At 41.3% G+C, this 15,678-nt stretch overlaps 1 protein-coding gene across 7 annotated transcripts in view; it reads left to right on the forward strand.

The window, feature by feature from the left end:
- Positions 1 to 3,195, forward strand: part of LOC141154831 (PABIR family member 2-like) — a 31,998-nt gene extending 28,803 nt beyond the window's left edge. For all 7 annotated transcript variants that reach the window (XM_073641307.1, XM_073641312.1, XM_073641309.1 and 4 more), the window contains exon 10: positions 32 to 3,195. In XM_073641307.1, coding sequence (XP_073497408.1) covers positions 32 to 176 — 145 coding nt within the window. In that variant the 3' untranslated portion in view covers positions 177 to 3,195. The remainder of the gene's footprint in view (positions 1 to 31) is intronic.
- The last annotated feature ends 12,483 nt before the right edge of the window (positions 3,196 to 15,678 follow it).

Consider the following 15,678-nt stretch of genomic DNA (forward strand, 5'->3'; position numbering starts at 1 on the left):
TTCTGTCGGTAATGTTCCTTTTCCTTTGCAGCCTTTCCTCGGACCTTGACAGCAGCAGCAGTATCGGTTCTTCGTCTGACTCTGCGGCCAAGGAAGGCTGTGTGAGCGACTCTCCGGCGGCCTGCTCCAACTCCTGCTCTTCATTCATATCACTGGATGACATGTCTCCCAAGTGAGTGCTACAAGACCGGACCACAGTGTCCCCAACCACCATTATTGAAAGACTATGTGGCAATCGTTAAGAACCCTGCTCTTCTCCACTTTGTATTACGTTTTTATTATGTACATAATAAATCCTCCTCCTGCCTGATGGACTGGCAAATGGAGCAGGAGAATGTGTATTTTGTGTACAGAAAAGTATGTACAGTATCGGTGTACATATTACCTGCCTGACCAGGTATTGATGTGTAGTTTTGGTTTTTATTTATTCCTTTAAACTGTCTGTATTGTCTGCCATTATAGATTGAGAACATGGTGTCATTATTCTGTCTGGTAACCTAAATTCTACATATTTCAGGAAGGGAATAAGCCTAACAGCGCAACATTTTTGTTTTTGCGTTTTAGGTGAGCTTACACTCTCTGACTGGTAGGATTCAGCTCAATAAGTCAAATAAACAACTTTTCTGTTACTGCACTTCGAGAATACTTTTACCTGTTATGAAGACGTGTCTAAAGTTTTGATTACGGAGGTTCAGTTACTGCTTAATTTTAGAGATCTGTGATCCCCTTGACTTCCATAATCACCTTTTGCTATGTCTCAACACACTGGACTTTTGTTTCTGTTTCAAAAAACTTTCACGTTTAAAAAAAAAAAAAAAAAAAAAAAAAAAAGATTTTATATAAAGGGCAAAGCAGATTTCTAATATAAATGATTAGGAAAAGTTTTCAAAGCGGTTTGGGAAGGATTTTGAAGTGGATGTACTTTTAAAAAAAAAAAAAAAAATCCTTTGTGACCTTAGCCGAAATATGGAGTCACACTTAAAGAGGTTGTCCATTAGCTTTTCATTGATGACCTTAACTTTTAGGATAGGTCATCAATGCCTGATCGGTCGGGACCCCCGCCAATCAGCTGTTATCGGTGGCCACCAGCTGGAAGTACTCGCTTGCGGAGCTGGCCTATTATTGATTTGAATAAGAGGCTGATGTGCAATACTAAGCCCCGGCCACTACAAGTAGACGGCCAAGCTCCGCAAGTAAGGACTTCCGGCTGGGGACCGCCGACACCAATAACAGCTGATAGGCGGGGTGCCGGGTGTCAGACGCCGACCGATCAGACATTGATGACCTATCCTAAGGATAGCTCATCAATTAAAAAGTAGTGGACAATCTCTTTAAATAATGGTTATGTGTCAACTTGCAGCTTTTTGATGCATATTCTCATCACACTGTAAAATCCTTCTAAATGTTTTATTTCTATTGAAAATCTATGGCCCTGACTTGTTCTCATGTGAAGTCTCAAGCTTCTTTTTATCCATTTTTTTTTTTTACCCCATTGTAAGGAAGGCTGGGTTGAGACTACTAGATGCTGCCCTTTAAAGTCCCGCTTGGGGATTATATAACAAATATAAAGCATGTATCACCTAATGCCATTGATGCATTGTTTTTTATATATATATATCTCTATATCACTTTATGCTCATCCTGACCCAGCTGGTTTTTCTGAGATCACGAAGTATTCTTTTCCTAGAATGCTCCTTTTTACCTTTAGAATATTGAAATCATAAATAAGGTTAAGGGTAGCATCAATTCCTGCTTAGTTACAAATGACACCAACTTGTATCCAAAAAGGACTAGTCTCCTCTGACAGGAGTTCTGCCCTAATACAGTAAATGGGATGATAGTGGAGACTTTGGCCACTTTCATTGTTAAGGGTCTCTCATGACAATTTAATGGTTGCCCTTCTTCGTGGACAGAGTGACCCAATGAGGCCCTGATACTATGAGCCAGAGTACAACACTATATGCATTTAAAGTTTGCACATGAACTGAGCCTGTAAATTCAACAGTGAATCAGTCGGTAGAACCACGGAACCTAGAGAGAAGTTGCGTAGGTATAAAATATGTTTTTCCCACAAAATTCCTTCACAGAGTGCTCAGACTAGTCATCATGGCAGTAAATAATGGGCGAAGACTTGCTGCCATGATCCTTGTCACTGTATTGTGTTATCCTTGGTGCTGTCCCGGCCGGGACCGGGAATGACTGAGGGGCTTAAACATCAGAGCGGTAAGCTCTGTGGTACCCAGCATATCAGTTTCACCACTTTCTGTTCCTTGTAATGCTTCGTTTGGAGGTTGCCTCAATGTTCAGCAGCCGCACGTGCACAACGCACTTTGTTATTGGTGTAATCCATAAAGCAACACCAGTACAGTCAGTACAAGGAGCATATTAATTCACATGGAGGGAGAGGGGGATCATACACAATGGGGCCAATTTATTGAGACTGGCTTTGTGTGCACCACTCTGGGCAAAATGTGCACTGGCGTGACGTGGGCAAAGGTCATTAAGAAGCGAGTGCGTCTTTCAGCTGCTGTGTGCCTGAATCAGAAATTTTCTCCAGTTTTGGACTCTAGCACATTTCTGCTTTAATTTACCCAACTATTTGTGGCACAAAGTATCCACGGCCTTGCCCACCCCCTGCTAAACTTTGACAACTTCAGAAAGTTGGAGCTAGTGTTAAAACACAATTTGCTAAATTGCACAGGTATAAGCTCTGCTAAAAAAAAATTACAACACCTCATACAGATTTATTGCGCAAATAGAAATCTGCCCCAATGTGTTTTTTTTTTTCAGGGGATGGGGGTGGAAACATGGGTGATTTTTAAGTTTTATTTGAAAAAAAAAAAAAAGAGAATTAAAATTCATGGCTTTTTACAAGCCAGAGAAAATGGGCAATAAGGGATCTGAGAACTGACTAGAAAAAAAAAAGTTTAAATCATGAAGTCATATGCTGTTAAGGGAAATGGCCACTGTAGGGTGGATTGTGTTTGCTTTTTGGATCAACCAGTTTTTGTTTTGTTTTTTTAAACTATAGATTTAAGTTTGCTGAGGTGTGTGTGTGTGTGTGTGTGTGTGTGTGTTTTTTAATTATCCATGATACGCTTTCTTATATATGTTAGGTTATTAATCTATTTTGTATAGCCAAGATTAACAAATTCCAATATTTGTCCTCTAAATAAATGTCTGTATGGTGTACAAGTCGTTCTATTCTTCTCATTCATCTCTTTACTATACTTAGCCGAGCACTTTACTGAGTAGGTGTAATTTTTATTAAAAATTGGCTAAAATATTTAAACTTTCTACAGGAAGAGGCAGATGGGCATATAACTCAGACGGGATCACAATGTAATGATCGGACTGGCCATCGGCTCTCTTGACCCGAGTGTGACAGCCTGTATTTTTATGCAACTTTCACGCTCGGGTCGAGAGAGCTGACGGCTAGTCCGATCATTGCGTTGCGATCCCCGTCTGAGTTATACAGGCGTCTGACTCTTCCCTTATAGTCCTACAAGTGCCATGTATCTCAATGTGTATCCCTAGTCTGAGGCCAGCTTCTTGCACTGTAATTGTGGTTTGTATAGCAGTATTTCTTGCCCCAACAAACACACCCGTCCAAATGATTAGAGATGAACGAACCCGAACTATAAAGTTCGGGGTTCATATCGGACCTGAACTCTGAACACGGACTTCACTCGGAAGTCTGTTTTAGTAAGAGAGAGACAGACTCTTTGGGGGGGGGGGGGGTGTACTCTGCTTCCTTTGGCAGCCCCCTAGCCCTTATGACCATTTTACAGCACTAAAGTTTGGGTCCCCATTGACTTCGATGGGGTTTGGGTAGAGTTCTGCTACCCAAACCGAACTTTGGAGTAAAGTTCAGTCGAACCCGAACATCCACGGATCCACTCATCCCTACTCATGATCATGGCACATGGACAGTCTCTGCGCTATCTTTTTTTTTTTTTTTTTTTTAATGGACCTGTTGCTTTGAATGGATGATTTTGATTTGTGACTCAGATGAAAAATGAACACGTCCCTGTTTCTGTGTTGTTTTTTTTTTTTCCTCTTTTGGGATAATTGGTCCACAAAAAAACACAAGTGGAAAATACAACAGCACTTGCTTAAATAGGCAGTTTTATTGATAAGGCAACACGGGTACCAGCGACAGTTTCGATCTGTCCCAGAGCTTAATCACCGCCTGAAACGTTGGCCGCCCTTTATCTTGCCACATGCTTACTTATCCATAAAACTTTAGTTGCCTATTTGCATGAGTGTTGTGGTATTTTGCTATTGCTTGGAGGGATGTCCCCCTAATACAAAGCACCACCGTCTCCCAGCTACGAGTGGACTGACCAGAAAGTGAACAAGCCCAAAGAATATAATAGGAACATGTTCCATGAAAAAAAGCAGCAAAATAAAAAATATGGATGTCTGAATGAGGCCTTAAGATGATTCTTGTTACTAGTTTATAAAGAAGATATATAGTGCTAATGCAAAAATCACATTAATTTCAGTGTCATGACTTGCAATTAGTTTTATGTAAATGTGAACATAGTATTCATTATCTTATAGTAGAAACCTGTTGGTGAGTTCTGTCTGTTTCTTGACAAGGTTACATTCTTGTGAGATGTTTGTTTCCTCATTGCCTATAGATGCAAATGCCTTATTCAATCAGGGCTTCTATGTGATTTATATGGACTGTTGTTACTGTACACATAGGCGTAGCCCTAATGGTGAGAAATCACTCCTGAATGTAAATGTTAATGAATACATAATGAAGTTCTTTGATAATTATTGAAAGAAAGTAGCAGAGAATTAAGCATTCCTTGTGCAACATCTAGAGACAAAGCTATTCATATGGATGAGACATTAAACCTATGTACACAAGCTTTTGCAGTTTTTTATGTTACTAACATGTGACATGTTAAAGGTTCCTGTGACTTAACTCTAAAAAGGTGCAAAATGATTTTTTGAATTTATATATAATTCAAACTTTGTTCAATATTTTCATTAGTTTGGCGGAAAATCCTCCAGAACAAAACGACAACGACAACAGAAAAGTGACTTAAAAAATATGCAAATGATCAATAAGTTTGAAGTGACATTGAGGGGCCTATAAGGCAGAAAATACCCAAAAGTTACACCATTTTAAAAACTGCACCCCTCAAAGTGCTTAAAATCACATTCAAGAAGTCTCTTAACCCTTTAGGCACTTCACAAAAATTAAAGCAGCGTCGAAGGAAAAAAATTAATATTTTAATTTTTCTCAGAAAAATGTTCATTTAGTCCCTATTTTACATTTTTACAAGGGTAACAGGAGAAAATGTACCCCAAAATGTGTTGTGCAATCTCTCCTGACTCGCCGATACCCTATATGTGGGTGCACGGCAGGCTCGGAATGGAAGGAGCGCCATTTGACTTTTGGAGCATAAAATTGGTTGGAATAGGTAGCGGATGCCATGTGTTTGCAGAGCCCCTGATGCGCCTAAACAGTGGGAACCTCCCACAAGTGACACCATTTTGGAAACTACACCCCTCAAGGAACTTATCTAGAGGTGTAGTGAGCACCTAAACCTTAAACCCACAGGTGTTTCACAGAATTTTATAACTCTGGGCCGTGAAAATGAAAAAGTACATTTTTCCCGCAAAAATGTTGCTTCAGCCCCAAAGTTTTCATTTTCACAAGAGTAACAGGAGAAAATGGACCATACAATTTGTTTTGCAATTTGTCCTGAGTACACTGATACCCTATACGTAGAGGAAAACTACTGTTTGGGCGCATGGCAGAGCTTGGAATGGAAGGGAGCACCAATTGAATTCTGGAGTGCAATTTTGGCTGGAACAGATTGCAAATGCCATGTCACATTTGACGAGCCCCTGACATGCCAAAACAGTAAAAACCACCACAAGTGACCCCATTTTGGAAACAACATCTCTTGAGGAATTGATCTAGCGGTTCAGTGAGCATTTTTAACTCTCAAGCGATTCACAGAATTGTATAACATTGGGCTGAGTCAATGGAAAATTACCATTTTTTTTCCACAAAAATTTTACTTTGGCCTCAAGTTTTCAATTTTCAAAAGGGATAATAGGAAAAAATGGACCACAAAATATGTTACGCGATTTCTCCTGAGTTCACCGATACCCTATAGGTGGTCGAAAACTGCTTTAGAGGCACAGTGCAAAGCTCAGAAGGGAAGGATCGCCATATTGTAGTGCACATTTTGTTGGAATGGTTTGAGGGTGTCATGTCACATTGACAGAGCCCCTGAGGTACCAGAACAGCAGAACCCCCTCATAAGTGATCCCATGTTACAAACTATACCCGTCTATGAATTCATCTAGGGGTGCAGTGATCATAATCACATCATCATAATTCCATTTTTACCACAAAAATGTTATTTTAGCCCCAGATTTTACATAGTCACACTGGGAAATGGGTAAAAAACGGCACCAAAATTTGTCACACAATTTCTGCTGAACGTGGCAATACGCTATATGTGGCTGTACAGTACTGCAGACTGGTGAGGTGGGAGATGGAGTTGTACAATAAAGGTTACGGACCTGGGAGGTGCAGGAGTAGAGGTGTAGTGAGGTGAGTTGACAGGTAAAGGTCTACATTAAAAGGGTATGGATCGGTGAGGTACAGCTGTAGATTATAGAGATACAAACCAGTGAGTTTGGAAGTGAAGTTGTACATTGAAGGGTTACGGACCGAAAGGGAAAAGAGTATCCTCCTGCTCTGTGAAGAAGGGAGTTGGGCTAGGAGGCGCTCCTTGCTCAATGAAGAAGTGTGGGCAGGTGGCGGGAGGTGCACAGTCCTCCATGAAGATGTGGGATGTGTGGGTACGATCACTTGCGGAGCATGTGCATTGCTTTCCCCACATCCTCAGAGCTATGCATACGGCATTGCTTTCCCCACATCCTCAGAGCTATGCGTTCTCATGAGCTCAGAGGGGACTCACATGTCAGTGAGCTGGATTTGGTCAGCAAGTGGATAGAGCAGCTTGTGCATGCAAAAGTGTATGAAAACATAAAAGACATGCAATGCACCAGAAAATTACAATACATAGCCTTTAAAAGGATTCTTTCTAGTTTTTGATGAAAAAACGTGACTTCTGATCAGTCTTATGTAAATAAGAACATAATAAATACTATTATGTAGTCAGAGAAATTCCTGGTGACTCTCTATTTCCTAGAAAAAAGAGAGGGGTCGCTCACTGGTCTATTCGGGTGCTCTGAAGAAAAGAGTAATCTCAATTGCAAAAAGAACTTCGGCACTCCATACATGAAAATATAAGAAATATTGTATCTAGACTAATGTCACTTTGAAAAATGAAGGTTTTTTGCGCATAATTTGGCCAATTTATGTGTGCCCATCAACCACGACAAGGTCACCTTCGTATGATGGGAAACTACGCTACGCTACCACTGGATATGCCACTCTTGGGCTGTAAGCCTGTATGGACAATATGTCTATGCTTGGGCTTTTAACCTACAATGTATGGGCTGGTAGAGCTAGTTAAAACCACCTGTGACTGAATGGGAGGGACACATGGTCAGAAAAAAGGTTGTCAAACTTCTAATAGTGTGAACACGTACCTGCTGCAATGCTCCAGGAGCGGGATCCCAAAAATGATTAATAGAAAAAAGAGAGGGGTCGCTCACTGGTCTATTCGGGTGCTCTGAAGAAAAGAGTAATCTCAATTGCAAAAAGAACTTCGGCACTCGAAGGTGACCTTGTCGTGGTTGATGGGCACACATAAATTGGCCAAACTATGCGCAAAAAACCTTCATTTTTCAAAGTGACATTAGTCTAGATACAATATTTCTTATATTTTCATGTATGGAGTGCCGAAGTTCTTTTTGCAATTGAGATTACTCTTTTCTTCAGAGCACCCAAATAGACCAGTGAGCGACCCCTCTCTTTTTTCTATTAATCATTTTTGGGATCCCGCTCCTGGAGCATTGCAGCAGGTACGTGTTCACACTATTAGAAGTTTGACAGCCTTTTTTCTGACCATGTGTCCCTCCCATTCAGTCACAGGTGGTTTTAACTAGCTCTACCAGCCCATACATTGTAGGTTAAAAGCCCAAGCATAGACATATTGTCCATACAGGCTTACAGCCCAAGAGTGGCATATCCAGTGGTAGCGTAGCGTAGTTTCCCATCATACGAAGGTGACCTTGTCGTGGTTGATGGGCACACATAAATTGGCCAAATTATGCGCAAAAAACCTTCATTTTTCAAAGTGACATTAGTCTAGATACAATATTTCTTATATTTTCATGTATGGAGTGCCGAAGTTCTTTTTGCAATTGAGACTCTCTATTTCCTGCCAGTCTTATATTCTAGTGCGGAGATGATGTTTGTTTGTTTTTTCTTCCTGCACTGAATATGTCATTTGCACCTATTACGCAAGCAGGGCTTCTCTTTTGGGATTTATATGGCCTGTTGTTACTGTACACATAAGCGTAGCCCTAAACGTGAGAGAAATCACTCCTGAATGATTAAGGGTTACCGTTTTCTCTCCATCCAAGACAAACGGTCCTATTATTCTGATCAGCGTGGCATCAGTTTTTCTCAAACATGGAGAAAAAAAAAGTTTCTTCGCCTTGTCCATTCTGAGTGTTTGTGAAAATAGGACCGCACTCAGAAGTCATCCAAGTGCGGTTCAATGTTTTTCACAGACCCATAGACTTATATTCATGATTTTGATTCGACACTTTCAAAACTTTTCCGAGTGGTCCGAGGAAAAAAAAAACAGACCTGTTCATAGCCCCATAGAATATCATGGGTACGAGTGCTATCCGTGAAAACCATGGATAGTACTCGTTCAATATAATGGTCGTGTGCACGAGCCCTACAGGAGAGGATTTGTGATCATCATTGGGTGAAAGCAAGTGGCTATGAATTTGGCGTTCCTCCTGTAGCATCTAAAAATAAAGCTATTCGTGATTTATATGGATGAGACACCGGAATATGGATGAGACACTGGCAAGTCCTCTGTACAAATGTGTTTCATTTGTAACTTTTTGTTTGTGCAGCTGAAGACTAATGGCTCATTCAGATGTCCATTTTGTTTGCACGTATGATAATCATGCAATGGTATTGCACCCTTGCAGAAGTGCTTTGGCACTTTGTTTTAGCAAGTATTCCCTACAGCTGCAGGTTATTAGGGTACAATGAGATATGGACTGGTAAGTAGTGAAGTGCAGTGGTAGGATATAGAGGTATGACCGGTGAGGTGGGAAATATGGTTGTACATTATTGGGATATACAGTATACTGGTGAGGTGGGAGGTTCAGGTATAGAGTGTGGACCAGATATGTGCAGGTGTACATTATAGGGGTACAGACCGGTGAGGTGGTGGGATGTGGTTTTACATAATAGGGGTACGGACCAGTGAGGTGAGAGATGCAGTTGTAGATTATAGTGGTATGAACTGGTGAGGTTGGATGTGCAGTTGTACATTATAGGTGTACGGACCAGTGAGGGGCACTAATTCCTACAAGAGGTGCAGAGTCATAGTCTATATAGATATATCACAAATACCAAAATTTATTGAAAGAATGTAACAAAAAAGGCAAAATACATAAACATCATATATAAAAATAGTCTACAGTGCTGCTCACCGTTATTGGCACCTCTTCATTTTTTTCATAGACTGTGCAATATCTTCAGAAATAAATGGAAATATACCAAAGTTATATCCTCAGGATGTTTTAATTAGTGGTCCATAGTAATACAACAATAAAACATTAAAACTGCAACATGGAAGTTGAAAAACAAAGAAAAAACTGAATAAACATCATGTGCAGCAATAAAGGCACCCCTAATTAATACTTGGTTTCACACCCTTTGACATGGCTGACAGCCTCCAAATGTTTCTTGTAGCCATCTATAAGCTTCTTACACTTCTCAGCTGGAATTTTCTCCCATCTTCCTTTGCAGTTTGTTCAAGCTCTTGAATGTTTGCAGGGTTCTTTTTCCCAATGGCAGATTTCAGCTCACCCCAAAGATTTTCAATGGGATTGAGGTCAGGACTCAATGCTGGGCTATTTTAAAACAGTCCATTTTTTCTTTTTCAACCATTCCTGTGTACTTTTGGATGTGCTTTGGGTCATTGTCTTTCTGGAGGACCCATGATCTTCAACTCAAACCAAGTTTTCTTACACTGGTTAGGACATTTTGCTCTAAAATCTCTTGATAATTCTCTGATTTCATTATTCTTGTGATACGGTCAAGACCATCAGAACCAGACGTAGCAAAGCAACCCCACAGCATTATGGATCCTCCACAATGCTTAGTTTTTGGTAGGATGTTCTTTTCCTTATAATCTTCATTGCACCATCTGTAAATGAACTGTTGCTTTGCATTGCCAAAAGCTCTATTTTTGTTTCATCTGTCCACAGAACATTTTCCCAGAAGGATTGTGATTTGTCAAGATACTCAATAACAAAGATCAGTCATTTCTTTGTATATCTTTTCTTCAGCAATGGTTTCTTCCTTAGCCTTCGCCCATAAAGCTCTGCTTGGTTTAGTGTGTGGCGTATGGTACTTGTTGCAACCATGACCCCAGACTGTTCCAGGTTGGCCTTCAGGTCTGTCTGACACACTTTGGGGCTGCTGGTAGTGTGAGTCCACACAGGTTCATTATGGGTAAGGTTAACATCCTTTATTATGACCATATCTATTTTTTTCATTAGATTCAGCAATATACCACTTATGGCTCTATACATGTGGCCTGTACTTTTCCCCTGGCCATACTGATTAGCTCTCAGATGGTTTATATGATCAATATATGTGACGTAGGATCTCATACTTTATGCACATGCACTATTTTTATGGTACAATCGATTTACATATAGGGGATGCACATCATGGGGGTACCAACTATCATGTGATAGCTTCTTAATCCATGTTTTCAAATACGGATAGTGATATATTTTTACATTGATATTATCATCCTTATACCTTTAAGTGTATCACCACCCTTGTCAGGTATATTTTTGTGGACTATTTACTACAAAATACCTGTCTTTGCTATTATAGACTATTTTTATATATGATGTTTGTGTATTTTGCCTTTTTTGTTACATTTTTTCAATAAATGTTAATATTTGTGATATATCTATATGGACTATGACTCTGCGTCTCTTGTAGGAATTAATAACTAAGGAGTGTCCTAGGGAATTACCCATTACAGCCTGCATTTTTGGGCATTTGGCTGGTTAAATATACTTGTATATACTATGCATACAGTTTCAGATGATACTGACTCTATATAATAGGGGTACTAATTACTAATGAGGGAAGTGCAGTAGTACATTATAAGGGAATAAACTGGTGAGGTGTGTGATAGTTATACATTATTGAGTACAGACCGTCGAGGTGGGAGGTGCAGGTGTAGGTTAGAGTGGTATAGACTGGTGAGATAGGAGGTGCAGTTGTACATTATAGAGGTATGGACCGGTGAAGTGGGGAGATTCAGTTATATACTATAGGGGTATGGACAGGTGAGGTGGGAGATACAGAGTATAGGGAAGCAGGGGTACATTATAGGGGTTTAGGTGTAGTCAGTTGAGAGATAAAGGTCTACATTTTAGGGGTATGGATCAGTGAGCTACAGTTGTAGATTATAGACATACAAACCAGTCAGGTGGAAAGTGTAGTTGTATATTGTAGGGGTATGGATTGGAAAGGAAAAGGGAGATTTGAGATGTTCCTACTGGTTTGTGAAGAAGGGAGTAGGGTTAGGAGGAGCACCCTGCTCAATGAAGAAGTGTTGGAAGGAGGTCGGGGGGGGGGGGGGGCACAGTACTCCATGAAGTGTGGGAAGGTGGTGGGGGTGTGAGGGTGTCACTACTCCATGAAGATGTGGGGTGTGTGGGTGAAATCATTGCAGTGTTTGCATTAGTTCCTCCACAGATTGGAAAAGTATGCATGCTCTGGATATGGAGTAAGAACCATAATAGTTTGAAACGCGTCATCCTTTCTATACTTTTTTATGCTCCTTTTTCCAATTCCCCTTTATGTTTTTAATTGTCTTCATTAAATGTGACGTTTTAACATTCTATATTTTTTCTTTTGAGATTGCTGGATTTTTTTCTATTGCTCCTATGCTTGTTCAGAGCTGTGCTACTCCCAAGCCCAGAGAGAAAGCTCCGGCCAGTGAGCTACACTGAGGATTTGGACAGCAAGTGAACATAGAAGTCAGTTGCAGAAGATAGACGATTGTACAAAATACTAATAAAATAAATAAATATATTGAATAACACCCATGTTTTCATCATCTGACTTTGCAGTGCTGCCCCTATATTTTGGAGTTATTTTTATGTAAGAGGCTTTGGTGATAATCTTAGTGGCTTTGCACCCATCTATTAATGGAAAAGTGCTGCTATTATTTTACTATATGCACCACACAAAAAAATGACACGTGTGCACAGCCTTTAAAATTATTCTTTCTAGCTTATAAAGAAGAAAATATACAATGAGTTAATGCAAAAACTGCATTGTTTTCAGTGTTATGACTTGTGATTAGTTTTATATAAATGTGAACATAATGAATACTGTTATAGAGTCATGGAAATTCATGGTGGTGACTGTCTATTTCCTGCCAATGTTATCTTCTATGGAGGAGATGATGTTTTATTTGCATTGAATATGTCATTTGCATCTACTGTATAAGGCAATCAGGGCTTCTCTTACGTGATTTTATGGGCTGTTTTTACTGTACACACAGGTGTAGCCCTTATGGTGAGAGGAATCACTCCTGAATGCAGATGCTAATGAGGTTAATGTGAGGATCTGTGGTCATCATTATCTGAAAGAAAGTAACAAAGAGTCTGATGTTGATCCTGTAACATCTAGAGATGAAGCTCTTTGTGCCTCATATGAATGAGACTCTGGGAAGATCTCTGTACAAAGGCGTCCAGTTTATTATTATTTGTGGGGGTAATCGTTAGTCCACCGTACACAGACTAGGCGCAGAAGTTTGGCAACATTTCAAGTAGTTTTATGCCCCAAAAAGGCTTTATGAAAAGGGGACTTAGACAATGTTGCAATGAAGCCTAATGAATATGGTTTTTGGAAAAGTATTGAATATGAGATTTGTGATGTCACCATCCACACAGTTGGTACTTGGGTGGATTCCACTGCGATATTGGAGATGCCTATAAGAAGCAGAGCTCCTACACATCACATAGTCCGGGCTCATCCTGATATCACTGATTTTTCTATTACGCAAAAAAAAAAAAATGACGAATTTTCATCAGTGTTTCGTCAGTATGTTCGTTTTCACCATCAGAAGTTTTATCAAGCTTCTCTTAGTAAACAAACGTGAAATTCGGACATCGCACGTGTGGCATACAAGTGAAGTCTGATTTTTTCATGGCTCCATAGACTTGTTTTGGGGATTTTGATCCTTGACAAGGTTTAAAAATGGACAAGTCTTCACTGTTGTGGTGAACTTCCTGGTTCACAAAAAACCTTGGCATGTGATTAGCTGAAAGACTATGATGGGTAAGAGTTTCATCCGAGAAAAGACTGATGAAACTTGTATGTGAAACTCGGACGTCCAGATGAGCCCCTTACTCAGGTTCTGATTTGGGCGGGATTGCACAACTATCTAATGTGTATACGCCTCTCATCTCTGAGGTCTGATGTACAATACAAAGTTATATTGTGGTACCGTGTTAGCCAGAAATATCGATGTAAATACTTGTATGCCAAAAATGACAAAAGTCTTGTTGTAACATCTCTCAAATGCTGTGCCTTTTGTCTTATGAATTCATTTGTAATCTCGCCTGAAGGAGGAGCCTCTGTGCTCTGAAAGCTTGCATATATATATATATTTTCTGGTTAGCCAATAAAGGTATCACCCCAAGAATACTTTTGTCATTTTTGGCATACAAGTACTTACATCTCTGAGGTCTGTAACCCTAAAATCTATGTCTACATGGCTCACTTCATTGTATCCATATACTCTGCAACTTCAACTCACACCTGAGGGGCGGTGAGGGTACAGTACAGGGGGTATATAGTGAGGTGAGTGTACAGTACAGGAGTATATAGTGAGGTGAGGGGCGGTGAGTGTACAGTACAGGGGTATATAGTGAGGTGATGGGCTGTGCAGTATATAGTACAGGTGTATATAGTGAGGTGAGGGGCGGTACAGTGTACAGTACAGGTGTATATAGTGAGGTGAGGGGCGGTGCAGTGTACAGTACAGGTGTATATATTGAGGTGAGGGGCGGTGAGTGTACAGTACAGGGGTATATAGTGAGGTGATGGGCTGTGCAGTATATAGTACAGGTGTATATATTGAGGTGAGGGGCGGTGAGTGTACAGTACAGGGGTATATAGTGAGGTGATGGGCGGTGCAGTATATAGTACAGGTGTATATAGTGAGGTGAGGGGCGGTACAGTGTACAGTACAGGTGTATATAGTGAGGTGAGGGGCGGTACAGTGTACAGTACAGGGGTATATAGTGAGGTGAGGGGCGGTGAGTGTACAGTACAGGAGTATATAGTGAGGTGTGGGGCGGTGAGTGTACAGTACAGGGGTATATAGTGAGATGAGGGGCGGTGCAGCGTACAGTACAGGGGTATATAGTGAGGTGAGGGGGCAGTGCAGTGTACAGTATAGGGGTATATAGTGAGATGAGGGGTGGTGCAGTGTACAGTACAGGGGTATATAGTGAGGTGAGGGGCGATGCAGCGTACAGTACAGGGGTATTTAGTGAGGTGAGGGGTGGTGAGTGTACAGTACAGGGGTATATAGTGAGGTGAGGGGCGGTGCAGTGTACAGTACAGGAGTATATAGTGAGGTGACGGGCGGTGCAGTGTACAGTACAGGAGTATATAGTGAGGTGACGGGCGGTGCAGTGTACAGTACAGGGGTATATAGTGAGGTGAGGGGCGATGCAGAAAACAGTACAGAGGTATATAGTGAGGTGAGGGGCGGTGAGTGTACAGTACAGGGGTATATAGTGAGGTGAGGGGTGGTACAGTGTACAGTACAGCGGTATATAGTGAGGTGAGGGGCGGTACAGTGTACAGTACAGCGGTATATAGTGAGGTGAGGGGCGGTGCAGTGTACAGTACAGCGGTATATAGTGAGGGTCGGTGCAGTGTACAGTACAGGAGTATATAGTGAGGTGAGGGGCGGTGCAGTGTACAGTACAGCGGTATATAGTGAGGTGAGGGGCGGTGTAGTGTACAGTACAGGGGTATATAGTGAGGTGAGGGGCGGTGCAGTGTACAGTACAGCGGTATATAGTGAGGTGAGGGGTGGTGCAGTGTACAGTACAGGGGTATATAGTGAGGTGAGGGGCGGTGCAGTGTACAGTACAGCGGTATATAGTGAGGTGAGGGGCGGTGCAGTGTACAGTACAGCGGTATATAGTGAGGTGAGGGGCGGTGCAGTGTACAGTACAGCGGTATATAGTGAGGTGAGGGGCGGTGCAGTGTACAGTACAGCGGTATATAGTGAGGTGAGGGGCGGTGCAGTGTACAGTACAGGGGTATATAGTGAGGAGAGGGGCGGTGCAGTGTACAGTACAGGGGTATATAGTGAGGTGAGGGGCGGTGCAGTGTACAGTACAGGGGTATATAGTGAGGTGAGGGGCGGTGCAGTGTACAGTACAGCGGTATATAGTGAGGTGAGGGGGCGGTGCAGT

The sequence above is a fragment of the Phyllobates terribilis genome, unplaced genomic scaffold (assembly GCF_046119375.1).
Source record: "Phyllobates terribilis strain yellow unplaced genomic scaffold, ASM4611937v1 Scaffold_7__3_contigs__length_470593459, whole genome shotgun sequence".
In the NCBI taxonomy this organism is placed as follows: domain Eukaryota; kingdom Metazoa; phylum Chordata; class Amphibia; order Anura; family Dendrobatidae; genus Phyllobates; species Phyllobates terribilis.